General features: G+C 43.8%; 1 protein-coding gene across 1 annotated transcript in view; it reads right to left on the minus strand.

Annotated features, from left to right (window-relative positions):
• The window catches only part of LOC126109440 (uncharacterized), an 841,290-nt gene that overhangs the window by 26,684 nt on the left and 802,357 nt on the right, over positions 1–12,249 (minus strand). The window contains exons 33-34 of the mRNA XM_049914471.1: positions 9,419–9,767; positions 2,387–2,694 (exon numbers count right to left, since the gene is read on the minus strand). Of these exons, the coding sequence (XP_049770428.1) occupies positions 2,387–2,694; positions 9,419–9,767 (657 nt within the window). The remainder of the gene's footprint in view (positions 1–2,386; positions 2,695–9,418; positions 9,768–12,249) is intronic.

Consider the following 12,249-nt stretch of genomic DNA (forward strand, 5'->3'; position numbering starts at 1 on the left):
AGACGCTTCAAACGATCCTGAGGTGACTGAAGGGGGGATAAAAGACTGAAGAAGAACTGTGGAGTTAATGTATTATGCCAATAATGTTGTACTTTCTTTATTAATAAATGTTTTTAAACTGAAGTATGGTTAATTATGAAGAGGCAGCTCCAAAATTCAAAACTCTATTGCACATAGTTGAGTGCATGCATTTGTGTGTATTCTCGTCAGTAGTATTAGATACCCCATAGCCTAAAACAAGGCTGACAACTTTTTCGTTTTGGTGAAAACCAAATTTTTAAAACGTTGTTTGCCACAAACTGGAAAAAGTGGAGCTGCCTCCTTCGTGCACCAAACCCTTCAATTTCTATTCTGTTGTATTATGTTTGTGTGCTTGCGCAATGCCAGCAGAAAAAGGATCAAACTGTTAGTCACTACTCAGTATGAGTTGATACCACCACCACCACCACCACCACCACCACCACCACCTTTCGGTTGTCATCTGTTTGCTCTATTTCAATAGTGGTGGGGGAGAATTGGGGGCAGTTGGGGTTGCTGGACCTGCCTTCACATTTGGTTTTTTATCATCATCATCATCATGGAGTTTTGGTTCAGTACAAGGTTTATCCTGATGTCACCAGGTATCTAGTACTGATGATGAACTGGTTGTTTCATAGCCCATTTCCCCACTCTTGCAGCTGCTGGCTGTCATTAGGCTGTGGTATTTTTGTGTAAAGTACTAGCACACAACCCTCCACCACGGGGTGCTGTCAGGTATAATACTTCATTATACAGGTAGAGATGTCCGAGGTCCTCAGTGCTGATGCAGAGGTAACGAACACGATAACAGATAAACGAAGACCATTGCTAATGCCCAATGATGAGAAAGGAGTTGGAATATTTGTCCCCACAGTAGATGACGGAAGGGTTGCTTTTTGGGTGTACGTTGCTGGCATCCAGACAGGGTAAAGGTGATTGTACTTGTTCCTGGCTTCCCGATATCTTGAACAATCGAAGATCTTGAACTCCAAAATCTCACACTCCTCTCTTGCGGCGTGGCCATCTGGTAATCTGGTGGAGGGATTGCACAGATATTTTCATTTGTACAACCAGATGACGTGTGATCAAATTTTGTAAACTTGAAGTATCTCATTGCTGTTGCTATATAGAGCTTCACCTCACACCAGTAAACCACAGTCCTAACTACATCTGGTAGTGTCCTCCTGATGTCTAGTTCGTTGCCTTTAAGTCGTCATCAGACCTATAAGATAAAATGGGCACCCCATCTCTCCAAATTTGCATGTAATGAAGTATGAGACCCCTGTGGAAGATATACCCTTGACTGTATTCAGTTTCCGCAGGGAGTAATTGTGACAGGGATGTCACCAAGTTTGTCACAGTTAATCAGTACAGATCCGTTCCAGACTTTGAACCAGCATGGAACTATTCTACATTTTCTATTTGAAGTCACTTATTTGTATTTGTGTTTCAGCTGTTCATAAAAAATAATGCATTGGTTTTTAAGATGGATTCACTTCAGACCTGGTACTGACCAGTTTCTCTCCTCATATTGTAAGGGTCCAGTGCCCTTACATAGTATCAATCATGCACTATGCAGTGATCATAAAATAAAGCAAAGACTGCCGTGCAGTCAACAACGTGCCAGTGGGTGAGAGAGATAGTCGAGTGCTGGAGTCCGTGAGTGGAAGTTGGATGTGTGAGAGGCTAGAGACAGTTGCTCGGTAACGATGCTGGAGATTAGTGGCAGAATGTAGGCGTAGTGGCACACAGTATTTGATTCCTGTTGAGTGTTTATTAATGTTGGTTTACGAAAGGGTGTTTTTAATTAATAAAATCCAATATTTGTGAAAGGAGATGTTATCATTTAGTAATATTATTGGTAAAAGTGTTCCCGGACTTTACGTACACCCTGTACGTGGATGTAAGACATTTTAAGCAATATTAACCAACTAATAAACTTAGCAGGTGAAATTGGAATAGTTATGCACAAAAATAATATTGCTCGCAACTCTAATAACGAACAATAGGAAGGTATGTGGCACAATGTGCATTCCCCATTGATCCACGGAATCTGTGAGACAAAGGGTGTACACACACACACACACACACACACACACACACACACACACACACAGAGCCACTTCATCTATTCTGTCTATTCGCCAACATGGATTATTTACAAAAATATTGGCCTTACATATTCCATATCTTTTGAAATGTGTATCAAATTTGTTACGATGAGGTAGCAAACTTAATGACATCATAAGAAATAAAACATATGGCCACCACACTTGAAACTCAAATTAGATCCAGGGGAAAAATGGTGATTTATCAAGAAATAATATAAGCTGACGAGGACGAGAACAACCTGACTCTCAATGCTTACTTCAGCATCTTCAGCTGCTTTCAGGTCTCTGTCCCCATCCAGAGTGCGCGTCCTGAACCTGTCTCGGCTCTCGGCAGACCGGCGGTGTTTCCTGGTGGCGGTGACCGCCACCACAGGAATAGACTCTGCCGTAGGTGGGCTCATCGCGATATCTTGGCCCTGGGTGGTGGGGGACGCGACAGCGACAGCCGGCTTGTCCAGCACCTGCGTCTGGAATCGCTGCCGGTCCTCCTGCCTCCTCTGCTTCGGTGTGATGCGGTACGTACCCGTCCGAATGCCAGTTTCATTCTCTGGTGGTGGTGAAATTTCTGTTGGAGAGGATATAACAAATGGTTAAATTGGAGTAACAAAAAAACTGTTCAAGTACTTACTTTTATTTCATATGAACCCTCTGCTACACTCGCAATCTTCGCAGTAAATTAGGTTAACGTAGAATAACAATGCAAACGGTGAACAACAATGCTTCTACAGCTAGTACAAGCAACTGGACAGGATAATTTTAGTAAATGAAATGCAGGAAGTTTACTTAGACTCTCCTCTTTAATGATATACTCTCATTTTTCGACAGAGTTGCCAGATACGATGACAAATTTCTGTCACCAATAAATAAGTTTTGTGAAGCTGCCACAAAAGAGCTCTGTTTTCCAACCAACCACCTGAATTTCATCATCTGGAGCTGTAGTTAAACCTCACTTCATTTCAGCAAACAGATGAAAATCACAAGGTAGCAAATCAGGACTGCACAGCAGATGTGGTATTGTCGTAGGATTCAGCATTGTAAGCTCTGCTTTAGTGGCATGTGACTTAGGTATTCTCATGGTGTCTTGTTGCAACAAAACATTCACTTTCATACCTTGAATGAATTATTCTGTGGAAATTTTTGGAGTTTGGACAGTATCTAGATAAAGAGTTCACATATTGATTATGTTTGGTTTATACATAACTCCATCACCATTCCAAAAGGCAGATGACAGCACTTTTCTAACTGGTGGCTTTTTCTTTAAAAAAAAAAAAAAAAATAATAATAATAATAATAATATTCAGGGTAAACTGATGACGATGATATCGGCTGAAATGAGGAGAAATTATGGGATTTGGTGAATGGAATGAACGGTCTAATAAGCACAGAATATGGATCAAGAGTACACCCAATAGAAAGGAAACTCAGCGATAAACTTAATGCAAGCTAGGGACAATGTAGTAGATAAAAGAAAAGAATTCTGCTACTTCAGAGGAAAAATAATACATGATGGGTGAAGCAAGATGGATATAAGAGACAGATAAGCACCACCAAAGAGGACATTCCTGGCCAAAAGAAGCCTACTATTTTCAAACACTGGTCTTAGTTTGCAGAAGGAATTTCTTAGAATGCACTGTGGAGCGCACTGATGCATAGAAGTGAATCGCTGACTGTGGGAAAAGGGGAAAAGAAGAAAATGGGATAGTCTGATATGTGGCATTGCAGAAGGATATTGCACATTAAAAGGATGAAAAACGGAAAAAATGAGGTGGTTCTCTGCTGGATCAGTGAGAAAAGAAATATATGGAGAACACTAATTACAAGAAGGAATAGGGTGATAGAACATGTGCTAAGGAATCACGGAGTAACCTCCATAGTACTAGAAAGCAAAAGAGCTACTACAGCAAGACAGAGTGCAATACATCCAACAAATAATGAAAGACATTGGGATGTAGGATGCCTCTGTGAGATGAAGATGCTGGCCCTAGAGAGGAAGTCGCGGTGTGCTACGTCAAAATAATTAGAAGGAAAAAACCCAACTTTAAGAACAACTTGCAGTCTTGTTGCGAGCAGCTTCACCAGCTATTAGGGAAAATTTCAGATCTGCAGACCTTCACTTCAAGTACAAATCTGTGAAATCCACAGAGCACAAATCTTCTGGTACTCAAGTAAAAGTGAAAATGAGTCAGACATCCTTGTAAAGTTCCATTTTGTCTCTCTTCTTGTGAAACTCATCTCAGTCACTGACGAATGACATTTGACACACCGTTTTACACCCAATTCCATTCTTCCAGTTCTGCCAGTCTTACACCTGAATGAAATTTTTGTTCTGCAGTGGAGTGTGCACTGATATGAAACTTCCTGGCAGATCAAAACCGTGTGCCGGACTGAGACTCACACTTGGGACCTTAGTGTAATTCTAATCCCTAAGTATTTAGCTGAATTTACAGCTTTCAGATTTGTGTGACTTATCACGTAATCGAAATTTAGCTGATTTCTTTTAGTACTCATATGAATAACTTCACACTTTTCTTTATTCAGGGTCAATTGCCACTTTTCGCACCATACAGATATCTTAGCTAAATCATTTTGCAAGTCATTTTGATCATCTGATGACTATAGAAGACGGCAAATGACAGCACCATCTGTAAACAATCTAAGACGGCTACTCAGATTGTCTCCTATGTCATTAATATAGATCAGGAACAATAGAGGGTCTATAACACTTCCCTGGGGAACACTAGATATTACTTCTGTTTTACTCAATGACTTTCCGTCTATCACTATGAACTGTGATCTTTCTATCACGAATCCAGTCGCACAACTGAAGCGATACTCCATAGGCATGCAATTTGGTTAGAAGACGCTCGTGAGGAACGGTGTCGAAAGCCTTCTGTAAATCTAAAACTATGGAAACAATTTGACATCCCCTGTTGATATCACTTTATTACTTCATGAGTACACTAGTTGTGTTTCACAAGAACGATATTTTCTGAATCCGTGCTGACTATGTATCAATAAATCATTTTCTTTAAGGTACTTCATAATGTTCGAATACAGTATATATTCCAAAACCCTACTGCAAATCGACGTTAGTGATATAGGCTTGTAATTTAGCGGATTACTCCTACTTCCCTTTTTGGGTATTGGTGTGACTTGAACAATTTTCCTGTCTTTAGGTATGGATCTTTCTGTGAGCAGGTAGTTGTATATAATTGATAAATATGGAGCTATTTTATCAGCATACTGACTTCTTTTTCCCACTGTGAGAGGAACCTGACTGGTATACAATCTGGACCAGAGGCCCTGCCTTTATTAAGTGATTTAAGCTGCTTTGTTACACCGAGGACATCTAATTCTATGTTTCTCTTCTTGGCAGTTGTTCTTGATTGGAATTCAGGAACATTTACTTCGTCTTCTTTGGTGAAAGAGTTTTGGAAAACCGTGTTTAATAACTATGCTTTAGTGGCACTGTCATCAGTGACTTCACCGTTGTTATTGCACAGTGCCACTGGTGTGCTTTATGTATGACCAGAATCTCTTCGAGTTTTCTGCCACATTTCGAGACAAGAGGAAATACTGTGATGTTTCCTACCTGTGAGTCATTGCTGTGGCCTTCCTCATTCCGTGTCCATTATTAGTAATTGGGAGTTAATATCTGGAAGAATTAAAGCTGTGAGGACGGGTCGTGTGTCGTGCTTGCCCGCAAAAGGCAACAGGTCCCAAATTCAAGTCTCAGTCAGGCACACAGTTTTAATCTGCCAGGAAGTTTGTCTTAAACCTGTTTAACCATCACCCCACAGCTAACATCATCAGCACTGTGGTTACCATAAACGACTTTTATTTTTTAATACATTTCACCACCTCCTGTTGAAAATTCGATGACACTGGACATAAGCTAGGCCATTTCTTCACACTATTCTTTCTTCCAGTAGCAATAGTCCCACAAGATATGCAGAACTTCTGGAGCTGACGTACTGGCAGTAGTGAATGTATGAGGGGTCATTAGTTGTGCCTCGATAGCTCAGTGGATAAGAATACAGCCTGTGAAAGGTAACGTTTTGTGTTTTGAGTCCCGAACTGGCACTCAGTTTGGACAGTGCTGCCACCTGTTGAGGAGTACTAACTACAGGGGTGCCACATATCATTCAGCCCCCATAAGAATCACCAGAGTGAGTAAGATATTAACTCCCAATTACTAATAATGGACACCGAATGAGGAAGGCCACAGCATTGACTCACAGCTAGGAAACATCACAGTAATTTCTCTGAACAGTTTGGGGAAGGCAAAGGAACACATAAGCACGAGTAAATCAGGGACAATGTTAATGTCTTCTGAGAATAAATGCTAAATGGAAGGCCTGTGATGGCACTTTACAAGATGGCAGCTATGCACGGAAAGAGCTTTCGTGTGTTAGAATATGTAAACTGTTCATCGATTATGAGCATTCAGTGTGGTCATACACAAGTCCCCAAAAGCTGCAAAGCTGCACCTGGTCAACAGAGCATTTGGTGTTGGTTTCGCCAGTTTTGTGGTACTAGTTGTCCATATATAGGGAAAGTCATATGATGTCTCAGAGGAAATCGTGTGTGTGTGTGTGTGTGTGTGTGTGTGTGTGTGTGTGTCAGAGAGAGAGAGAGAGAGAGAGAGAGAGAGAGAGAGAGAGAGAGATGCATGCAGCCCATTAAAATCAACCATCCACACAATCTGCGAACTTGGCATTCTGCAGAAAATAGTCTGTAATATTTTGCGGCAGAATTTCTATTTTAAAAACCTCCCCTGTATTTTGTAGGCATACAGCTGTGTCACTGTGTTCAATTCTATGAAGTGTTAGTGTTGATGTAGAGAGAATCGTATACAACCAATATACAGGGTGATTCAAAAAGAATACCACAACTTTAGGAATTTAAAACTCTGCAACGACAAAAGGCAGAGCTAAGCACTATCTGTCGGCGAATTAACGGAGCTATAAAGTTTCATTTAGTTGTACATTTCTGTGATTTTATCCTTGCTCAAATGGAAACGGATGAATCTTTCGTTTCAAAGATTGTGTTTAGTGATGAAGCAACTTTCCACACTAACGGGAAAGTCAACCGTCACAATGTCTGTATATGGGGCACTGAGAATCCGCGGGAAACAACTCAGTATGAACGTGACTCGCCTAAGGTGAACGTTTTCTGTGCCATTTCAGCCAATAAAGTTTTTGGTCCCTTTTTCTTCGAAGGTGCTACTGTAACTGGACTACAGTATCTGGAGATGTTAGAGAATTGGCTGTTCCCTCAGCTCGAACAAGAAATACAACAATTCATATTTCAGCAGGATGGAGCGCCACCACATTGGCACTTATCTGTCCGTAACTACCTGAACGTCAACTATCTGAGGCGATGGATCGGCCGCCAGGCAGCCCGTGACAGAGCACTTCATCACTGGCCTCCAAGAAGCCCTGATCTTACCTCCTGCGATTTTTTCTTATGGGGGTATGTTAAGGATATGGTGTTTCGGCCACCTCTCCCAGCCACCATTGATGATTTGAAACGAGAAATAACAGCAGCTATCCAAACTGTTATGCCTGATATGCTACAGAGAGTGTGGAACGAGTTGGAGTATCGGGTTGATATTGCTCGAGTGTCTGGAGGGGGCCATATTGAACATCTCTGAACTTGTTTTTGACTGAAAAAAAACCTTTTTAAATACTCTTTGTAATGATGTATAACAGAAGGTTATATTATGTTTCTTTCATTAAATACACATTTTTAAAGTTGTGGTATTCTTTTTGAATCACCCTGTACACTACTGGTCATTAAAATTGTTACACCAAGAAGAAATGCAGATGATAAATGGGTATTCATTGGACAAATATATTATACTAGAACTGACATGTGATTAAATTTTCATGCAATTTGGGTGCATAGATCCTGAGAAATCAGTACCCAGAACAACCACCTCTGCCTGTAACAACGGCTTTGATACGCCTGGGCATTGAGTCAAACAGAGCTTGAATAGCGTGTACAGGTACAGCTGCCCATACAGCTTCAACATGATACCACAGTTCATCAATAGTAGTGACTGGCGTATTGTGATGAGCCAGTTGCTCGGCCAACATTGACCAGACATTTTCAATTGGTAAGAGATCTGGAGAATGAGCTGGTCAGGGCAGCAGCCGAACATTTTCTGTATCCAGAAAGGCCCGTACAGGACCTGCAGCATGGGGTCGTGCATTATCCTGCTGAAATGTAGGGTTTCACAGGGATCGAATAAAGGGTAGAGCTACATCTGAAATGTAATGTCGTCTGTTCAAAGTTCCGTCAATGCGGACAAGAGGTGACCGAGATGTGTAACTAATGGCACCCCATACCATCACGCCAGGCAATACGCGAGTGTGGCGATGGAGAATACACGCTCCCAATGTGCGTTCACCAAGATGTTGCCAAACACGGATGCGATCATCACAATACTGTAAACAGAACCTGGAATCATCCGAAAAAATGACGTTTTGCCATTCGTGCACCCAGGTTCATCGTCGAGTACACCATCGCAGGCGCTTCTGTCATTGATGCAGCGTCAAGGGTAACCGCAGCCACGGCCTCCGAGCTGATAGTCCATGCTGCTGCAAACGTCATCGAACTGTTCGTGCAGATGGTTGTTGTCTTGCAAACGTCCCCATCTGTTGACTCAGGGATTGAGACAAGGTTGCACGATCAGTTACATTCATGCGGATAAGATGCCTGTCATGTTGACTGCTAGCAATACGAGGCCATTGGGATCCAGCACGGCGTTCCGTATTACCCTCCTGAACCCACCAATTCCATATTCTGCTAACAGCCATTGGATCTCGACCAACGGGAGCAGCAGTGTCGCGATAAACCGCAATCGCGGTGATAGGCTACAATCCGACCTTTATCAAAGTTGGAAACGTGATGGTACGCCTTTCTCCTCCTTACACGAGGCATCACAACAACATTTCACCAGGCAACGCCGGTCAACTGTTGTTTGTGTATGAGAAATCGGTTGGAAACTTTCCTCATATCAGCAAGTTGTAGGTGTCGCCACCGGCGCCAACCTTGTGTGAATGCTCTGAAAAGCTAATCATTTGCATGTCACAGCATCTTCTTCCTGTTGGTTAAATTTCGCGTCTACAGCATGTCATCTTCGTGGTGTAGCAATTTAAATGGCCAGTAGTGTAATTACACGTGTTTAACAAGCACCTTTCATGTAAGAGTTTTAAAAAAGCAGTTCTGAAGCAGCACTGGAAAAAAAGAAACAAAAAGGAAACAATAAAAAGCTTCTATACCTGACGGAGGAGGCTCTTCCGCTAAGGGTGTGGTGGCTTCCACCGCTTCCTCCACCGTCTCACTGGCCACCGTTGCATGGAGTTCTGCAGCGGCGGCCGCCGCCGTGTTGACGGTGTAAGTGCGGTAGCGGTCGCGCGCGGCCTGCCTCCTCTGCCGTGGCGTCTGTCTCGTCGCTATCCGGGACGGTGCGGCCGGCTTGGCAGTCGTACCGTAAGTGACGGGAGAGGCCGTCCCCCCTCCGCCACCTCCTCCTACTCCGCCCCCCCCGCTGCCCGACTCCGTAAGGTCTTCCCCGCCAGTGCTGCAGCTGGCTCCCCCGTCTGGTAGATCTTCCTCCACCTCGGCAACCTGAAATGGGTAAATTATGAGTGCTTGCAGCTTTTTTTCATTTTACTTACAAGAATTCCACAATTTTAACTACAACTGTTTTCTTTTCCCACTCATATGGAGAAAAAGTATCATCTCATTTCCCTGCACTGCATAAATAAATGGTTTAAATCCTTTCATCTGGCCTCCATCAGTCACTCTGGGGTCCCAACTCAAGGTGAAAGTGAAAGTTAAAATATTAAATGAAATTCCTTTATTGAACCTGTATTTTCCAGGCCCCTCCCATTTCCTGCCAATAATGTTGACCTGGTCCACTGCTTGTCTTTTATGAGTTACGTAATGCACATCATTTGAGAATGACTTGCTAAAAAGTCAAATCCGGATATGACACAATGTGTGTGTGTGCGTGTGTGTGAACAAAGGATGAAAAGTACAATAAAAATACTTCATTTACAAGACCTTAAAACAGGTATTGTGTATCCACAGGACATGTGGGCCGTAACTGGAAAAATAGTCATGACGATGTCTCCATTGGTAAAAGATTCTGGAATATTTCAGATCTCAGGTAAGGGACTACCAATGGAGAGGTGATGATGAGAAAAAGATTGAATAGCTGACAAAAAGATAACGTTCTATGAGTCGGGCTTGAAGTCCGAACGTGGTAAGGAAGTTAGAAAATGTGAAAGGAGAAATGTTAAGGCTCAATCTAGATATAGTCGGGAGTAAGTGAAGTGAAACGGAAAGAAGACAAGGATTTCTGGTCAGATGATTATAGGGTAATAACATCAGCAGCAGAAAATGGTACAAAGGGAGTAGGATATGTTACGAATAGGAAGCTAGGGCAGAGAATGTTAAGTTCAGGTATATGTGCCGACATCAGAAGCTGAAAATGAAGAGAAGGAGAAAGTATATGAGGATAATGAATGGGTAATTCAGTACATAAGGAGATGAAAATAAATAGTCATGAGGGATTGGAATAATTGTAGGGGAAAGAGTACAAGAAAGGTTTACAGGAGAATAGGGGTTTGGTACTACGAATGAGATAGGAGAAAGACTAATGGAGTTCTGTAATAAATTTCAGCTAATACACTCCTGGAAACTGAAATAAGAACACCGTGAATTCATTGTCCCAGGAAGGGGAAACTTTATTGACACATTCCTGGGGTCAGATACATCACATGATCACACTGACAGAACCACAGGCACATAGACACAGGCAACAGAGCATGCACAATGTCGGCACTAGTACAGTGTATATCCACCTTTCGCAGCAATGCAGGCTGCTATTCTCCCATGGAGACGATCGTAGAGATGCTGGATGTAGTCCTGTGGAACGGCTTGCCATGCCATTTCCACCTGGCGCCTCAGTTGGACCAGCGTTCGTGCTGGATGTGCAGACCGCGTGACACGACGCTTCATCCAGTCCCAAACATGCTCAATGGGGGACAGATCCGGAGATCTTGCTGGCCAGGGTAGTTGACTTACACCTTCTAGAGCACGTTGGGTGGCACGGGATACATGCGGACGTGCATTGTCCTGTTGGAACAGCAAGTTCCCTTGCCGGTCTAGGAATGGTAGACCGATGGGTTCGATGACGGTTTGGATGTACCGTGCACTATTCAGTGTCCCCTCGACGATCACCAGTGGTGTACGGCCAGTGTAGGAGATCGCTCCCCACACCATGATGCCGGGTGTTGGCCCTGTGTGCCTCGGTTGTATGCAGTCCTGATTGTGGCGCTCACCTGCACGGCGCCAAACACGCATACGACTATCATTGGCACCAAGGCAGAAGCGACTCGCATCGCTGAAGACGACACGTCTCCATTCGTCCCTCCATTCACGCCTGTCGCGACACCACTGGAGGCGGGCTGCACGATGTTGGGGCGTGAGCGGAAGACGGCCTAACGGTGTGCGGGACCGTAGCCCAGCTTCATGGAGACGGTTGCGAATGGTCCTCGCCGATACCCCAGGAGCAACAGTGTCCCTAATTTGCTGGGAAGTGGCAGTGCGGTCCCCTACGGCACTGCGTAGGATCCTACGGTCTTGGCATGCATCCGTGTGTCGCTGCGGTCCGGTCCCAGGTCGACGGGCACGTGCACCTTCCGCCGACCACTGGCGACAACATCGATGTACTGTGGAGACCTCATGCCCCACGTGTTGAGCAATTCGGCGGTACGTCCACTCGGCCTTCCGCATGCCCACTATACGCCCTCGCTCAAAGTCCGTCAACTGCACATACGGTTCACGTCCACGCTGTCGCGGCATGCTACCAGTGTTAAAGACTGCGATGGAGATCCGTATGCCACGGCAAACTGGCTGACACTGACGGCGGCAGTGCACAAATGCTGCGCAGCTAGCGCCATTCGACGGCCAACACCGCATGTCCTGGTGTGTCCGCTGTGCCGTGCGTGTGATCATTGCTTGTACAGCCCTCTCGCAGTTTCCGGAGCAAGTATGGTGGGTCTGACACACTGGTGTCAATGTGTTCTTTTTTCCATTTCCA

This window comes from Schistocerca cancellata, chromosome 12, assembly GCF_023864275.1.
Source record: "Schistocerca cancellata isolate TAMUIC-IGC-003103 chromosome 12, iqSchCanc2.1, whole genome shotgun sequence".
Lineage (NCBI taxonomy): Eukaryota > Metazoa > Arthropoda > Insecta > Orthoptera > Acrididae > Schistocerca > Schistocerca cancellata.